The 15,125-nt window shown below is 42.0% G+C and overlaps 1 protein-coding gene across 1 annotated transcript in view; it reads right to left on the reverse strand.

Moving 5' to 3' along the window:
- Nucleotides 1–3,455: 3,455 nt before the first annotated feature.
- Nucleotides 3,456–15,125, reverse strand: part of LOC142968507 (glutamate receptor ionotropic, NMDA 3B-like) — a 64,081-nt gene continuing 52,411 nt past the window's right edge. The window contains exons 9-12 of the mRNA XM_076108395.1: nt 9,355–9,506; nt 7,776–7,940; nt 6,242–6,309; nt 3,456–5,218 (exon numbers count right to left, since the gene is read on the reverse strand). Of these exons, the coding sequence (XP_075964510.1) occupies nt 4,243–5,218; nt 6,242–6,309; nt 7,776–7,940; nt 9,355–9,506 (1,361 nt within the window). The 3' untranslated portion in view covers nt 3,456–4,242. The remainder of the gene's footprint in view (nt 5,219–6,241; nt 6,310–7,775; nt 7,941–9,354; nt 9,507–15,125) is intronic.

Genomic DNA, 15,125 nt, shown 5'->3' on the forward strand with positions numbered 1-15,125 from the left:
CACACACACACACACACACGACTCACTATCTTTTTGATAAAATGATTGTAAAATGAGCACACTCTCACACCGTCACTCTCTCAGTAAAATATCCATAACGTGATTCTCTGCAGGTATCTCCACTCCACACGCTGCATTCATGTGCCTATCCCCTATAGGCACATGAATGCAGGTTCAAGTGCCTCTGTGCGGTTGAAAGCTGTCATTACACGACAAGTTAAACAATACCATTATACCCTCAGGTGGAGCAGTGCTCACAGCTCCTCCTAAGTGGCCTCGGGAACAAAGGCGTTGCTTAGAGAAGTCTCTGGGCTTGTGCCACAATGAGGCAACAGCAACCGTTATTCCCCACCTCTCTTTGTTGTGCTGCAATCCCACATGTTACTTTGACTTGTGTAACGAAGATCTTTGTAAGATGGATTTCAATAAGTGACAGTATCTGTGCAATATCACTATCTGATTGCATAGTCCTATTTTTGTCAAAATGTTCTCATCTTTATTTCTTTTTTAACCTGAAATTGCATGAGATCGTTGCAGGTCTTTAAAGTAAACTCAGCTTTAGAGCGGCTACAACCCGTCATTTTCATCACCAGATGTGATGCTAATCACGCTAAAGCATCAGCGTGGAGCAGAGGATCTCCCCTTTAGAAGCTGCATTATACAGAGCTTTTAAACAACAACTCGGCAACACACTGGTCATTCAGTACTAGTTTTTCTGCTGGAGACCCAAGTGGTGTGCAATACTCCACATACAATGGCTGTGCCCAAATTATGCAGATCTATCAGCCCACTCTGATCCTCACAAGCGCTAAACAGAGGAGGAGCACACTTTCACATTTTATACTGGATCAGTAACAGGTGTAGGGGAGGCATATCCAAAGTCCATTTAAAATCTAAACTACATATGTTCAATATGGACACCGTCATAATACCAGATATAGAAAAAAATGTAACATAATATGATTCATGTATTGTTGTATATTTATCTCAGGTTACTATATCTACGTGTCTTTTTTTAGCTGTTTAATTATTATTATTTCTTTTAAATCTTTTTGGTCAGCAAACAGCATCATGTTGCTTTAAAAAGCTGATTGCCCTTCTCACACCTGTAACTCAAAACCAATTAAAGCTCATCCAGTACAAACACTAGTGTTGGGGGCAGATGCTCTGTTCTACACTCTTTGTGAATTAAGAGGTTGAAACAGATTTGAGCTTGCACATTTAGCAAAGCTGCAGTTCAATACGTGCGTAGTATGTTTTAAATTGGCACTTTTGACTTTAATACCAGGGTCATTTGTGGGAAATTTGTGTTTTTGTACTCACATGAAGTGGCCTTGACAATTTTGGATGAACCTGCAGAAAATAATTAAAACATTTGATTAAATGTTCACACATATGCAATTAAATTGGTGGATTAATAGATTTCAAATTGCTTTGAAAGTGATTTGGACGATGTGCTCATTGTGTTCACTTACAGCAGTTCACACTGAAAATACGAGATAATGCAAGTAAATAAGTATATAAATGTTTATTTCAAAACATGAGAATGATCATTATGATAAAATTCAATAATATGCTTATACACTTTTTTTTATATAAGGGGTAAATTTAAAAGTATTTGTTTAAATATCCAATACCACAAGCTCTTTCTCGTTAAAGACCTAAAATATATATTTTTTTCTCTCATAAACACCATGGCATGTGAACACAACCACTTCACACCACAGCAACGTTTGAAACGTTTAAATGTACATCAGTGCCATCATAGAAGCCTAAAGTTCTGTTTCAGTAACATCAGTGTCTCCGACCTGTGAAATCCCCAACACCTGTTCAAAGCGTTCTCACACAAGTTTGAGTATTCCAATACTACTCGGTGACATTGCAGTGTATAGTGCTGGAGTGATTTCATAAAGGCCTTATTTCCCCAGGTCCTCTGCTATTGCATGAGAACAACAACATCAAATGCAGCTTCCATCTGTCATATTGATTTAAGTTGTTTTGTTGGAATAAAACCTCCATCCATAAACTCTCCACTGTCCATAGCCGCGGGAAGCGGGGATGCAGCGCCCTCTGGTGGCTGACTGAATAACTGCACAAGAGTCCCAATATATTCATCCTCTGAAGAGCCTTCTCTCTTCATCATTGACATGGAGCATGAAACTTACTTCACTTTGTTTTATTAGAAAGTAAAAAAAAAAAAAGGCTTTATCTGAGTGGAAACAGTGTAAAAGAGTACATCTATTTTAATGTTTAATAATGATAAAAAGCAAAAACAGAGTTCTCACTTATAGGAGTTCACTCACATCTGCAGGGAGCTAGTACAATGTAATCAGTGTGAATTCATGCACATCACACTCACTGAGCGCAAAATCGTTGCCAGATAAGTTCCTTCAGTAATGATATGGTGAACAAATTCATTGCAAATTGACGGCACTTGTTCACTGGCTGGAGCCACAATCCAAACAGATGTGTGCAACTGTTCTGAGCTGTTTGAGTTGATAATTGATGGTTCGGGGAAATTACTTTGAGATTGTAATTTTTCATGGCTCCATAGAAACACAATGTTGGATTGTTATTTCTAACAGTCTGAAGGAGAGCTCCATCTTTGAAAATATGCCACCTAGACATCAACTACAGCACTTAAGCCAAATAACACAACTCTGACCCACGTTGCTGCAGCTGGAGATGAACACATGAAATGTTAAAGTAGTCCTGCAAGTAATGGGATGGGTCCGCTTTGTTTTCCAACCCCCCCAAAAAAAAACATACTACAAAGGAAAGGGTCTCCACTTGATTTCCACTTCCATAAAGTTGCAGGAGTCCTGATGTTTTGTCTCTAACTTAAAAAATACTGGATCCTACATTCCCCCATAGAATCTTTTTATTAGACTTGGTGTGGAGGAGGGTCCCCCACCTCTACGTTTAAGTCCTTCGCTGTCTCCAAATGATTATTCGTCACCAGGTATTATTCTCTCAGACTTGAAGCTCTTGTCAGAGCTACAGAAGACATTAGACTATTGCTTTCACAGGCTGAGTTACACCCCCCATGAGCATTTAACATTATGTGTAATACAGGAGTCGCCCTTTATGGAATGCAGATTGCGACTTGCTCATAATAGGTAACAACGAGGACAAAACAATTGAAGTGGAATGGTACTTTGAGTTAACTAAACCTAGCTGCCATGAAATGGGCTGGAGGTGTGTATTTGGGTAAATGTTTTCCGTTTATGTGTATTTTTCTGCCACAACATGGTGATTTTATGCAGGAACCATCAAAACACCGGGGTAATTACCATCTCAAAGCATCTGTTTGGGAAGAGCGCGCACCTTTTTAGTTTTGACACATTTTACGAGGGCTGGGTTTTGCTATAAAAATATCCAAAAATGTGTTTTTCACATAGCAGTATTAGTGTTGTAGTGTTGATGGCGGGGACAATACACACAAGGATACAAGGTGTCAACACACAAAACGCTTGTTTTTTTTATTTCATGGGATCTTTATGGACATGATTTAGGGCTGTACCACTATTTCTTCACAGTTTTCTTCCTTTATCATTCACATTTTTGGGCAATTATTACTCAAAATATATAGATTTTCTGCATCTTTCTCTCCTGCTCCTGGCACTCTGTTAACACAGATGTTCCAAGTGTATTTTCAAATAGTTTAGTTCGGTGTTTTTTCCACATTGGGCTAACTTAAGATTTCCCTGTGCTCTCTTCTCAATGTGCTTGTAGGCCTCTTTAGTCAGTGAAACAGGCCATATATCAATATTCAGCTGATGGGCTTCTGTTTGTCAAACAGCTGTGGTTCATGGTTCCTAATGGAAACCACTGGTCTCCTCAATAAACACAACCATTTGATTGACCACTGGGATTTTTAGCATTGCCAGATTACCCATATCGTCATGGCTATTCCCAGATTTTTCTGATTTGTTTTTTTCTGAAAATATACTGAGTTTTTGCTGAAATCATATTGGCTTTCATTCCACAAGATTACATTGCTTATTAATGGTTTTCATGGATAATGTAGACATTTTACAAGTTCTTTATTTGCAGTTAAAGTTTTTTAGTTGGAATTTTAAGCGAGTGTGAAAATGATTAGGTTGTGGTAAGTAATGGTGTGAGTTAACATATACTGTCATTTTCCAGCAGGTGTCCCTTAAACTTCACCCATTCCAACAAAGCCATCTTCCCACGGCTATGCAAGTACCAACTGCACTACTCTTTCCACAAGCCTACGCATCAAGTCTCGCTGCTTACACTTGATTGGCTGGCTTCTGTCCTCTCAGGAGTGTTCAGAGTGCGTGATAGGTTAGTCATCTGTCTGTCCAGGCTAGAAGTGTTCCGTGATTGGACAGGTATGTTTCCAGCTCCTGGTTGGTTGACTCGACTTCGCTCCAAACTGGTGGAAGTGCGCGAATGGACAGTCCTTTCTCCCGTCAAAGTGTTTACAGAGCGTAACTGGTTAGCTCTCCCTCTGTCCAAACTGTTAACTGTGTTTAATTGGCTGCTTCTCCCGTGCTCCAGAGTCCAGGGACCGCCTGATTGGTTTTCCCTCCCTGTTTGTTGATTGTTCAGGGTTTGCAGCTGGCTGGTCCTGTCTCGCTCAGGGAGTTTGGGCTGAGTGGAGCTACTTCTGTCTGTGTTAATAGTTTGTATCCTCTGTCTGTCCCTTTCCCTCTCCAGACTGGTATCCCTGCGCACAAGGCCGCACCTCTCTCTCTCCAGGCTGCTCTGGATCTCTGCTCTCCTGGCCAGAGCCTCTCTCAGCTGGGTGCGGAACGTCTCGATCTTCCCCTGCAGGTCCTGGAGCTCCCCCTCCCACAGGCTGGTCTGAGCGGCCCGGTTCGCCAGGGGAGACAGCACCAAGCCTGTGGAAGCCAGTGAAGAGACGGGTCCCCCGTTGGCATGGAGGCTAATCTGTGGAGGGGAGGTAAAACGCCCCAGGCTTCCCAGCCCCCAGCCTCCCAGGCCTAGCCCGGGACGGCCGACCATGCCGGGCCTGCCGCGCACCGAGGCGGTGTGTGTGCGCAGGCGGTAGCTGTGGAGGGTTTCCAGGTCAAAGTGCACACGTTTCTCCTTGGGCTCATGGGAGGGTGAGGAGTTGCAGGTGTCTCCAGCTGTAGTGGAAGCAGGGAGGGATGTGGGAGGAGATGGGGGAGGAGGCTGATACTGCTTCCTGTGTAGGGTGCAGTTCTCTGAGATACAAGAGGAGGGGCTAGTGAAAGAGAGGAAGATCACAGCAAAGGGCATATATCCAGTGAGATATACTGTACAGCAGTATACATGGATACATTTTACAAACACAAAATATATACGGTTTATTATCAAGTGCAGACTAAGCAGTGTGATCTGACTTAAAGAAGACGTATCATGCTTATTTTCTGGTTCATACTTGCGTTTCTACTAGAACATGTTTACATGCTCTACTGTTTAAAAACACAATATTTTGCTCACACTGTCTGCCTGAATTAAAAGCAGAGTGTCTGAATATGGGCTGTGCGTTTTTCTCTGTGGATTGAGTTTTTGGTATTTATATAGCACCTATACCTGCTTTATAATAAAAAAAAGACATGGAAATCTCAATATCTACATTATAAGACCTTTGAATGCTGATTATGCCACTTGTTTTGCCTTGATTAGAATTTTTCAGTTTGGGTTACACATACAACTAAATAAAAGGTCATGTCTGTTTAAGATCTAACGGGAGGCAAGAAATATCCATCTAAAGTCACTTTGTTTATCAAGTTATGAAAGTGAAAATAATCTGCAAGAGTGGCTGTTTCAACCTGTTTCTAATACAATTCGACTTGTTTTAAAGTTAAAGTTTGACATTTTGGGGAATATGCTTATCCGCTGTCTTGCAGAGAGTTCGATGAGAAGATCGATAACAGTCTGTACGTTAACGTTGAGGTGTCAGCAGCTGAGAACGGATTAAACAAACAAGATATAGTGTGTGAATCGGAGAGCTTAGAGGTGCTGGTCGGCAGATTTTGTTATCTTTGGACAGAGCCAGGCTATCCGTTTCCCAAACTGTCAAACTGTTCCTTTAAGACTTTTAATATTGTTCGAGGTAGTTTCTTGACAGAAGGCAGATTTTGTTTTTTTGCACTGGCAACAGGAAAGTGACATTTGATCCTATAAAAGTCTTGAAACAACTTTGTGTATAACTTATTCTGGGTGTTTCAAATGGAAGGTGACAATCAAGTGTGTAGATGAAGTCAGTCAGTGACTTCATTACTTTTGGTCGAGGTCGGTCAGCTCCTTCCCATCATCCTCATATGTGGTGTGGAGGGCTCTGTGAATTTTCTGCAAGTAGAGAAGAAAAAGAAACAAATATAAAAGAGAACTACCGACTATTAATGTGAAATGTGTTATCACTTCATCAGCTCCAGCTCTCAAATAAGCCGGGAGAGACGACGCATTTGAATTTCTGAGATTATCATTATTCCACCCAGTTGTACAGAACATCAGTGACAGTTATTCCTCGCATATCCTGCTGTGGTGCTGCTCTGAATAATTTAATTAAATGATTGTAAATTCAGTGAGAGACAGCTCTTTTATGCTTAAAACTCTGAGAGAGGTTAAGGCACCAGTAAAGCCTTTTTTGATTTACGTACCCAAGTGCTTTGGTTAGACTCCCAACCAACCTCTTAAGGTAGAAGGGCCGACTCTGCTTTAATTCTTTCTTCCTGATATATATTCGCCTGAAGATATCGGAGGGAACGAGAGCCTCTCACTTTAGGTAAGGATTATCCTGAAGGACTAGACTCAGATGTCATCCTCTCAGATAACCGAGCTGGGTTGTGATGAATGCTAACGGCTGCCCAGGAGTGGTTGCCCTTTTAGAGGGCTGTAACAAACAGCAGTCTTGAGATCCATTATTCACTCGTAAATATCGCCACGGGCACCTCATTTGGTAACGGCTAGACTTTCGTAAAAAAGCTAAATATGACCTTTAAATCCCCAATTTGTGTCTCTCGTGGTGCACGTTGTCATAAAGGCACAAATTGTCAAACAGCTTTATTGCAAAAAAGATCTTCTATAGATCTCTTATTATTCTTTTTCTTTGTATCCTTTTCTTTACAAAACTACACATTTGAATTGCATGTTAAATAAAGCATATTTTAAAGTATGTTGCATGCAGTAAAAAGTGATAAAAGATAAGAATTTGTATAAGAAGGTTGATTTAAAAGATATTTAAACATATTTAATATTAAATATATTTAATATCTTAAATTTAGATACATGTGAAATATATTTACAAATCAATTGCCTCACAATAGAAAAAAAACCAATGAATAAAGCGCTGCAAATGTTAACAGTTTAATAACCTTGAACTTAATTAACTCATTAATTTAAAGTATTAAGGTAACGTTATAAAGCACAATTAAAAAACTAATTAGTTAATTAACAAAGGGCTTATTAGCGAAACAGTTAGCTTAAAGTTTCAAAACTTTGAAATTGAAATCTGTCCTACGAAACATGATATGATGAGGTTTTAAGTAAAATATGAGTCTTGTTCTTGAATGTTAGTTTCCAACAGTAGAGGGCGCAGGTTACCTACAAGATGAGAGTTAACTCCAGGGGGTTAGGAAGTCTCACCAACAGCAGTATGCTAGTGTGTGTGTGTGTGTGTGTGTGTGTGTGTGTGTGTGTGTGTGTGTATGACTGCTCTCATGTGACCTGAAGACTGCTGTTGTGCATCCTTTCTGTTGTGCGCTTGAGCACATGAGAGCATGTGCACGTGTCCCTTGCAGTGCGGTTTCACTCACCTGGCTGGTGTGCAGCCAGTACTGCAGTGTGTGCGTGCGTCGGAGCCAAGGGATGACCAGGTGATAGAAGGTGTGTTCACCTGCCAAGGTCAGCAAGGCTCCACACACCCCCATACAGAGCAGCACAAACAGCCCTGAAAAATGCTGGATCCCCATCTGAAGAGTCTGAGAGTGTGATGGCGGAAAAGAGAGAGAGGGGTTTGGGGGAGAGACACTGATTAGTAAAGTCTCAAGCCGACAGAGGGAAATACAGGGGCGATTGTGGGGCGATTGTGGCTAAGTGGATAGCAGGGCCGTCTTTCAATCAGAGGGTCGGCGGTTCGAGCTCCGGCTCCGCTAGTCGCATGTCGATGTGTCCTTGAGCAAGACACTTAACCCCAAAATTGCTCCCGTAGCTGTGCCTACGGTGTAGAAATGTGATAGACTCTGAATTGTAAGTCGCTTTGGATAAAAGCGTCTGCTAAATGACTGTAATGTAATGTAATGTACAGGGATTGATGGTTCGTATTTACATAATTGCCATTTAGGCCACTTTTTGTGAACATGCAATTGATATTCTGCTGCTGTATATCTGGTTTGCCTGTGAAAGCACACAATAATAGAAAATAAAGAGGAGAGGGCAACGCCGTTAAAAGACATGTTTGGAAAAGAAAAGGATCTGGAGGAATGAAAAGCATTGGGAGCTGAGGGGGAAGCAAAACTGAGAGTAATTGAAAGAAACAGCAGTTAGAGGGGCGACGGTAAAAAGAGAGGATGGTTAATTGAAGAGCAGTTTGTTCCCATTTGGTGTCGCCCACATTCCCTTTGACATAATGTCTATCTCTTATGAGGCTTTCACGGGCCTGGAGGAAGTGGAAGAGACAGTGGCGAGCTTTTCCAATACTCTCTAATTATGTTTCCTTCACCCGGCTCATTTCGGCATTGCCTCCGATGGCAATTAGCCCCATGCTGACTCGGCAAATCCATCAGCGACAACACTGACCTCCTTTTGCTCCCAATCCAGAGGGCAAGATCGCCCACATTGTTTGAGAGCGGCCCACTCTCGGGGCTTCAAATGGGATGAATAGTAATAACTTCCTAATGCAGGTTGAAGTTAAGGGTTTTTATTTCACTGTAGACACCAATGACTGTTTAATATTGTTTATTGCTGGAGTGTGATTTAACTTTGCAGTGGGTTTTAAAAGGGACGGCCAAGGGGAGTTGAATGGCTTGTCTATTCACAAACAAGAGATATAGACACAGACAGTGTGCTCCGTCTAGAGATCCCCAGCTCTCTAAAAAGAGAGGGAGGGCGAGAACTGAGAGTTCTCTGCTGTAAGACACAAATAAGTATGGACACTCAGACAGTACGTGCCTGTAACTCTGGTTAAAGTCAGCAAAGAGGCCCGCGTTCATGCGTTTGTATGTCTGTCCGCTTGCGTATGTATACGCGGCGACGCATGTGTGCTTAGCTGGCAGGCAATCCTGTCCCGTGTCCCAAAGGGAGACTCATTCGCAGGAGTGCAGTGGCAGAAAGCTTTGCTTTACACACCATACACGTACAAAATACACTAACAACCCTCTCTCACCATTGACTTACCTCAGTGACGGCAAAGACTCGCTTCCCGCAGGGCACAACCTTATACCATTTGTCATGTAGCATGTCCATGAAGCCATCAGACTTGTAGCGACTCATGAACTCTGACACATTACGGGTTAGAGGAGAGCCCTGGGGCAGGCCTATCCCGTAGCCTAAAAAGAGGAGACACAGACACACACACACACACACACACACACACACAGGCGTAAATACATATGCCACATGCAAGAGAATCTGAGAGCCGTGCCTGAGGAAGAGAGTTGACACTAACTCGGTTTATATGCGTAAGGAACCACAGTCAGCCAGGTGCGGTTAGCCAAAGGGCAGATGCCCTCTGGAAAAAGGAGATTTATGGGTTTACAGGCTTCAGAAGCAATCAGAATCAACACTTTTTCTGCCAGGTACAGTGCATAATATACAGTGCAAATACTATTTGCTGGGTGTAGTATTTGTGTTGGGAAACAAAGCACAAAACCACTAAAGCTGATGGAGGTTTCCCTTGTGGCACAGGAGTACATATTGTAGTGGATCAAATTCTGGTATTGAGCTGTTATTTCCTCCCTTTATCACTTTCAATACTTACAGCTTGAGAGGCTCCTCACAACAAAATTGTCAGAATATTTACTGCCAGGATGGGACTAGAGGACACCCTGCTGTCTTTTATGATTCGCAAGGCCCGCAAAGGGGATGCATTAAGTGGATCAGGTATTAGCCAGATGGGTCCACATTAAATACAGTGTCTCTGTCAGTGTCGTTATAAACATTGTTTACGCTATCAGATCCATTTAGTCACTTTCAGTTCCCTGACCTCATGTTACCTTCTATAAAAATGAGTCCAAAAGATGAGGCTTCCATGCAGTGAGGTTTAGAAATCTTCAAAGCTGTTAAAAAGAGAGCACTGGTATCTGATCGGTACCTTGAGTTGAGGTATTGGAATTGGTATCGGGGGAAGGAAAAGATGGATTAGGTGCATAGCCGGGCTGGAGATAGACTTCTGAAATCAATGTCAACATCTGAGGCATGTGAAGCATCACGGCGCTTACTGTAGACCTTGTCAAACTACCAGTATTCTGTCGGAGCCTTGTGGGGAATCAGAGACTTGGATCAGAGTTGTCCTACACTATCAACACTTCAAAAGATAAAATGACAAATTGCCGTGCCCGATGCTCACTCCCATTTCCCAGCATCTTTCAGATTCTTGGGCTGATATCATTTTGTCTCCGGGGTTGTAGTTGGATCAGGTTGGACAAGACACCCCCCCTGTTCGTCACCCTATGTGGGATTCAGAGCATTAATAAAGATTTAGTGGAGTAATGTCTACCTGAGAAAAGAATGAAGTTGCTCTCCCTCTGCGTGTAATCAGAGCTTCTCTGCCATGCATGCTTTTTAGTGCATGTTAGTGCATGTTTAGCTCACATCCGCTACTCTGCACTGCGCTCATACAGCTGATAATGCCGCGTAAGCGTAGCACCCACCCTCCGGTTCCCCCTCCGGTAAACACTGTTAGCTCTGTCAGCTCTGTCAGCTCTAGTTTGTATGTTAGCGCTGTTAGCACTGCTTGTGGCGAGCCGCCGGCTCAGCTGCTGCCATGTTGAGAGCCGCCGAGAGACAATAGAAATGCTCCCATTCTCGCATTCACCCCCTTTCATGTAATCACTTTTTTTTTAATCTTTCCTGTGTGATTGGTAGTTTTTAATTTGTTCGTTGACTACATTTCCATTAGTGCTTTATGTCAGGGTCTACTGAAACTCGCCTGGATAATGTTTAGAGGTTTATGACACTTCATACTAGTTCAGGCATCAACATATGAAAGATATAGAAAATATGTTCTATTTTTACTGGCAGTTTTATGACATACTTTGAGGATAAAAAAAACACATAAAAATGTGCATGCGTTAAAAGTCTCCATATGTCTCCAGCTTTGGAATCGGTTTTGTCATCACGCCTCCAGTTTCCATAAAAATCACCCACACATTTTCAAAAGAATACTCGGACCTCCTACCTCTCACCTATATACCCCGACCTCATCACCACAGCCGTCAGTTGCAAAACACTTATCGCGGTCTATGACGCAGAGCATCCACTCCACGCTCACTTCACAACCATCCCCTCCGGTTACAGATACAAGACTCAGTTTTCTACAAAGGTCAAATAAAGGTCAGTTTCACCACATTTGCAGGAGAACTTAATAGCATGCTGACATTAGAGTGCTTTTGTGGATCTTTTTTTTTTTTTTTTTTTGTTCCTCTGTTGTTGCTGATTTTTATTGAATGTTGCTGCTGTTTCCTGACAGGATGTGTAACAATACAACTCATTAATACTAGCTTTACAGTAGTTTAGTTTACATTTATATTGATAACAGGCATGGTGAAGCACAATATTTGAGTACAAAGTGTTGCGAGGCTTTCTTTCAAATACCAGAGGACCATATTATACCATTCATCCATGTAATTGACAGCTGCAGTTATTGATTACTTTGCACCGTTTGTTTACATGAAATAAAATGCAATTAAGAGTATAAACCTGCCGCTGTCCCAGATAGGGATTTAATGGCTTCAAAGACATTTTAATTATGCGCTAATGCAAATCATTGTTATAGTACATTAAATATTAGTCTCTGCTTGATTTGAAGAAATTGCTGAAGCATCACTTGATTGGTATTGCCTCGGACTTCCTTATTTCCCTGTTGTTAAAGATAAAACACCGGCAGTATGTGGAGAATTGAGACCAGACAGCAAAAATAAATACATTTTTATACCAATAAAAAGGATAGAACTATAATATTATTAATTAAGCAACAGATTTAAGTACTTTCCCCACCGCTGCTCATTGCTTTAATTTCAAAAGTGGCACCCTCATGTATCATTGCAACTTGAAAGCCTGTGAGAAACGTTGCTTAAATGCCTGTTTCACTTTGTTTAATTCACATTCCAGCAGGTGCAATATGATAGAAATATACCCCTCAGCTTAGAATCAAAAAGACCCTCTTGGAGATTTATTGCAATACACGAGACCTCCTGGGGTTGTTTGTTTCATTCCATCTGTAGTGCAGTGCAGGGCACAGTCATGCCAACAGCGTTTTGGTGTGTGCGTGCATGATTGTCGCGGAGTTGGCAGCTGTTTTTGATTGAGTTTGTGTGTGTGTGTATGTGTGTGTGTGTTGGCTGTCAAGGTGTGTGAGCCTGACGGGGGTTGCGCAGAAACAGAGAATAGCTAAGGTTCACGTAACTGTCACACTCCGCTTCCTACATGACAAAGACTGTCTAAGCTTCCCTCCCTTTTGCTTTCACCCTCCTTTACCTCCTCTCCTCATTTTCTTCCTCTCTTGTCCCTCTCATCCCTCCTGTGTTCCTGCCCGAGGTCATTTCTCTCCCACCATTGCCGCTCGCCTCTTCCTCTGTTAGTCCACTCCTTATCTCTATCATCCCTTCAATTTCGTTCAATTTCTGCCTCACTCCATTCTTGTCTTTATCTTTCGGCTCCTCTCCCGAGTCCATTGCTTTGTCTGCGTACGCCTTTTTTTGTTTTTTTTCCTCTTCTCCAGACAGACACCATTTTTCTGTCATCAGCCTATCGCCATACGCATTTCTTCAGAGCACTCAGTCAAATACAAGTGGGCAGCCACTTGTCATTTGTTTTGATTCTTTCCCCCAGACATCCACCTGCATCCATCACAAGTCCCAAAGCTGTCGCTGAAATCCTCCACACACCTACTCTCTCGCTCACAGACACACCCGAGCACATCAAGTTTTATTCCAAAACACTTTTTATAGGCTATAAAACATTTACTACCTTATTTTGAAGCACAGATCACTTTACTAAGCAAAGAAGTTATGATCTTTCAGAACTTTAAAATGATTTGTAAGACTACTTTTTATGACATCTTTGCTCCTAAGCACCACTTTCTTTATTGATTTGTGCTGTAGTTCTAAAAGATAATTTCATAATTTAAAACACTGGCAAATATTTGTTGACTCTTTCTTTTAATAATGTTTGACTGTCTATATGTAACATTTCTTTGGTCATTCATTAATTGCTGCTAAACGCTGTAAAAGTAGGTTCCCATGTACTTGCATGGCATTTTTTTGTCACCTGTTTTTTTTTGCAGCTGCATGGGAAACTAGTTCTCCTGCTCGACTATAATGATGAAATCAGTGATTGAGCGGTTTTATATAGTACTGTATGTGTTAGGGTTGGAGGATATAACCAAATATCATATGAAGATGAATCAACAGATTATTTTCAAATTACAAATGTAAGAATTCTTCTTCTCTCTGATGCGTTTGTCCTGTTTAATTACAGCATGAACCATAAAAGATAGCGAGCATGTGGCTGATTTGTTGTTGTAGCCATCAGCAGCTGTCAGCAGACATGTATTAAACATTGTAATATGATTAAATTAGGTTGGTAAGAGATTCATAATATCTGTAATTCAATACATTTGGTATGATGTCCAGCACTAGGTGACATCTTCACATTGCTTTTGTCCTACCAACAATCTAAAACCAAAAGATATGCAGCCAACTATTTCTTAATACAGAAAAATGTACCACATAACCACAATTAGGAAGATTGGGAGATTATATTAACTTTACATACTTTTTACAGTGAGTTCAGTAAAGCATATTTTTTTAAGGGAGTTTATCTACTTTGGAATTCAACTCTTCACACACACACACACACACACACACACACACACACACACACACACACACACACACACACACACACACACACACACACACACACACACACACACACACACACACACACACACACACACACACACACACACACACACACACAACTAAGCAGACAAAGGAGTCCGTACGTCACCGACCAACAACAGCCTCACCCCGGCAACAAACTCTTCTGCCAGCCTCATTTTGATCTTCAGACGCGCTCTGTCCTGCTTGACTGAGCTTGTGCAGATCATTTATGCACACAGACACACACACACACACATACAGACACACACGTATACAAACAAGCCACTGAACTGCGTGTTCAGTGGCAATATTATTAATGGGGTGTGCCAAGGCTGTCGTAAACATCTCCTAACAGCACTCAGTGCAAACAGACGCACAGCGACACTACCGCATCTCTCTCCACTTAAGTAGCCTGAAGATTTCAGCAGAAGCACCTCGCCTGCAGCGTCTCCACAGTCCTAAATCCTCCGTCTCCCTGTATGTCCTGACCACAAACCACTCCATAAATCCTGCCTCTATCCCCATATGTACCAAATAACACTTCCTCTCTTTTTTCCCCCCTTCATCCTTTCCCTCTCTCTCTCTCTGTCCTTTTCTCCACTCCCTCACTCCATCTGCTTGGGGTGAAGGTTTGTCTTGATTAGGGGACTCTGTTGGCTGGCTCTTTTATCACTCGCTGTGCAGAAAGGCGCAAACTGGCAGTGGGCAAATGAAAGCCCTCTATCTCCTTCTTGTGCTCAACTCCCACCTCGCTCACACCCCCTCACTGGCCCTCCCTTTCTTTGCCTTTGTTGTGCTTCCTCTTACTTTTTCCATCTTGTGTTCTCTCTTTTTTTTTTCTCTTCCCCATCTCCTCTCCTCCTCCTGTGTTTTTCCTCTCACACATTTCCTGTCTGGGCCATTTCCTGGTCTTTCTTCGCTTTTACCATTCAGACTTATTGAGTTATTCACTCCCATCTCATTCTTCCTCACACAGGCTGTGGGGGTGAATAGCTACCGAAGGCATCTTGGATTCTTCGACTGCCTTTTTCATGTAGACAATGAATCAGGTAGTCATTGTCA

This window comes from Anarhichas minor, unplaced genomic scaffold (genome assembly GCF_050575085.1).
Source record: "Anarhichas minor isolate MPS153535 unplaced genomic scaffold, ASM5057508v1 ptg000040l, whole genome shotgun sequence".
Classification (NCBI taxonomy): domain Eukaryota; kingdom Metazoa; phylum Chordata; class Actinopteri; order Perciformes; family Anarhichadidae; genus Anarhichas; species Anarhichas minor.